Below are 1,763 nucleotides of genomic sequence, written 5' to 3' on the forward strand. Positions count from 1 at the left end.
GAGTCCTGGTGGAGGTATATTGACAGCAGCTCTCTTACCTCTCTAACAAAGTACTGGCAGAAGGCTGGAGCGATCCATTCTCTGGCATGTATTCCACAGTCCATCCAGATAGCTTTCTTTTCCTTTCCAGTATTCAGGCCAATCTGGAGAACAAATATCAAACATACATGTGCATCAGTATCCGTTTGGCATATGCCAGCTTGTGATCTGAAACTTTGTTTACCTTGAGCAAGCTAATATCCCTGCTTTCATAGGTCTTTCCATAATTCACCACGGTTACAACATCAGGGTGATCCATTACCATCTGTTCCATCCAGCTAGTGATCTGTAAAATGGAGTACCAACATTGGCAGCATATCAAAACTCTACTAAATTTTCACTGGTTATTTATCCATGAATTTGCACATCCATCATACATACATTTTGATTCAAGAGTTTATTTGAAACTTTTGGAGTGATCTTGACTAATAGTTCTGCAGACTTTCCAAAGGTCTTTCAAAGTTTCATTTGGACGATGGTTTCTTTTTTTACTCATTTTCAGTCTAAGCCACTATAAATTATTCAAGTATAACAAGACGCCTAACTCAAAGGGTAAACCAGTGTTGCATCTCTAGAATAAAAAAATTAGCAAAGAACCAGTTTTAAACTAAACTTATGGAATGCTGAAGCCAAATAGTCATCAATCTATACAGAGTAGGTCAAGAGAGAGATACAACAGTCCTGGACTGTCTGAAAAATGTGAAGGAGCCTCTGTTGTGGTTTGGAGTTGTATTTCAGCCAGTGTTATTGGTGATCTTGTCAGATTTGAATGAACATCTAAATGCAGAAAAGTACCATCAGAAAATTTATTTTTCAGCCCCCAAATAATTCCGAACACAGTGCCAATGCAGTCAAGCATACCTGGATAGACAAATACACAATAGAACACTATCAGTCATGGACTAGTGTCCGCAGACCCTGAAATTGAAACTTATATAAGCAGTGTGGAATCATCTTGATGGAATAAAAGACAACCAACATCCAAAGAAGAGCTTTAAATGTCTTTGGTGAAGCCTGGAGAACACACAGAAGCCTGTTTGTGTTTGTATATGCCATTTAGGAAGTTATTATAATCTTGAATATATTGAATGAAAGTCTGAATATATTGAATGGCGCCATCTTGTGTTTTAGATGTGTAATATTATAGCATGCGATGTTGCTTCAAGAAGTAGCTCTGTGAATAAGTTAGCAGGGAATCAGTATTCCTATGTAAAGAAGACATAAATCTATAGAAATGCTTGTAATGTACAAGCTAATATGAGTAACAGGGTACAGTATGGTACTGCATACGACAAAGTTTAGGTGCTGTTTAATCATGGAAGACCGAATGTACTGAACCTTTTGTTTACCTTACTGAGGGAAGTGCTAAACATGCAAAAATAAGAACTAAAAAATAAGAATGTAAAGGAGGGTCCAGCCGTTGAGCAGGCTAGGTCTGGCCAAAGTTAAGAGAATTCATGGGGTCTGTGTATTGCAGTCAATATTTTCAGTACCTTTAATTAGTTATAGGTACTGGGAATAAATCTGTACATCTGAAGAATATACTGATTTATTGACTAAGTTTCATCACCAGTAGTACAACAGTGATCGTTGTTATTACTATTCTTATTCTTATTCTTATTCTTATTATTGTTATTTGAACGGGGCACATAACATGCTATAATACACAACTAAAACACAGCGTGGCACCAGAGCCTCTGTAGTTAGCTTTTATTCAATATATT

At 36.8% G+C, this 1,763-nt stretch overlaps 1 protein-coding gene across 1 annotated transcript in view; it reads right to left on the minus strand.

Annotated features, from left to right (window-relative positions):
- The window catches only part of LOC102314287 (carboxypeptidase O), a gene marked incomplete at its 5' end in the record, with an annotated part of 6,430 nt that extends 6,105 nt beyond the window's left edge, over window positions 1-325 (minus strand). Inside the window, 2 exon segments of the mRNA XM_042224480.1 lie at window positions 39-143; window positions 224-325. Of these exon segments, the coding sequence (XP_042080414.1) occupies window positions 39-143; window positions 224-325 (207 nt within the window).
- Between the last annotated feature and the right edge of the window lie 1,438 nt (window positions 326-1,763).

The sequence above is a fragment of the Haplochromis burtoni genome, unplaced genomic scaffold (assembly GCF_018398535.1).
Source record: "Haplochromis burtoni strain Fernald_Lab_line unplaced genomic scaffold, NCSU_Asbu1 Contig_139, whole genome shotgun sequence".
In the NCBI taxonomy this organism is placed as follows: Eukaryota; Metazoa; Chordata; class Actinopteri; order Cichliformes; family Cichlidae; genus Haplochromis; species Haplochromis burtoni.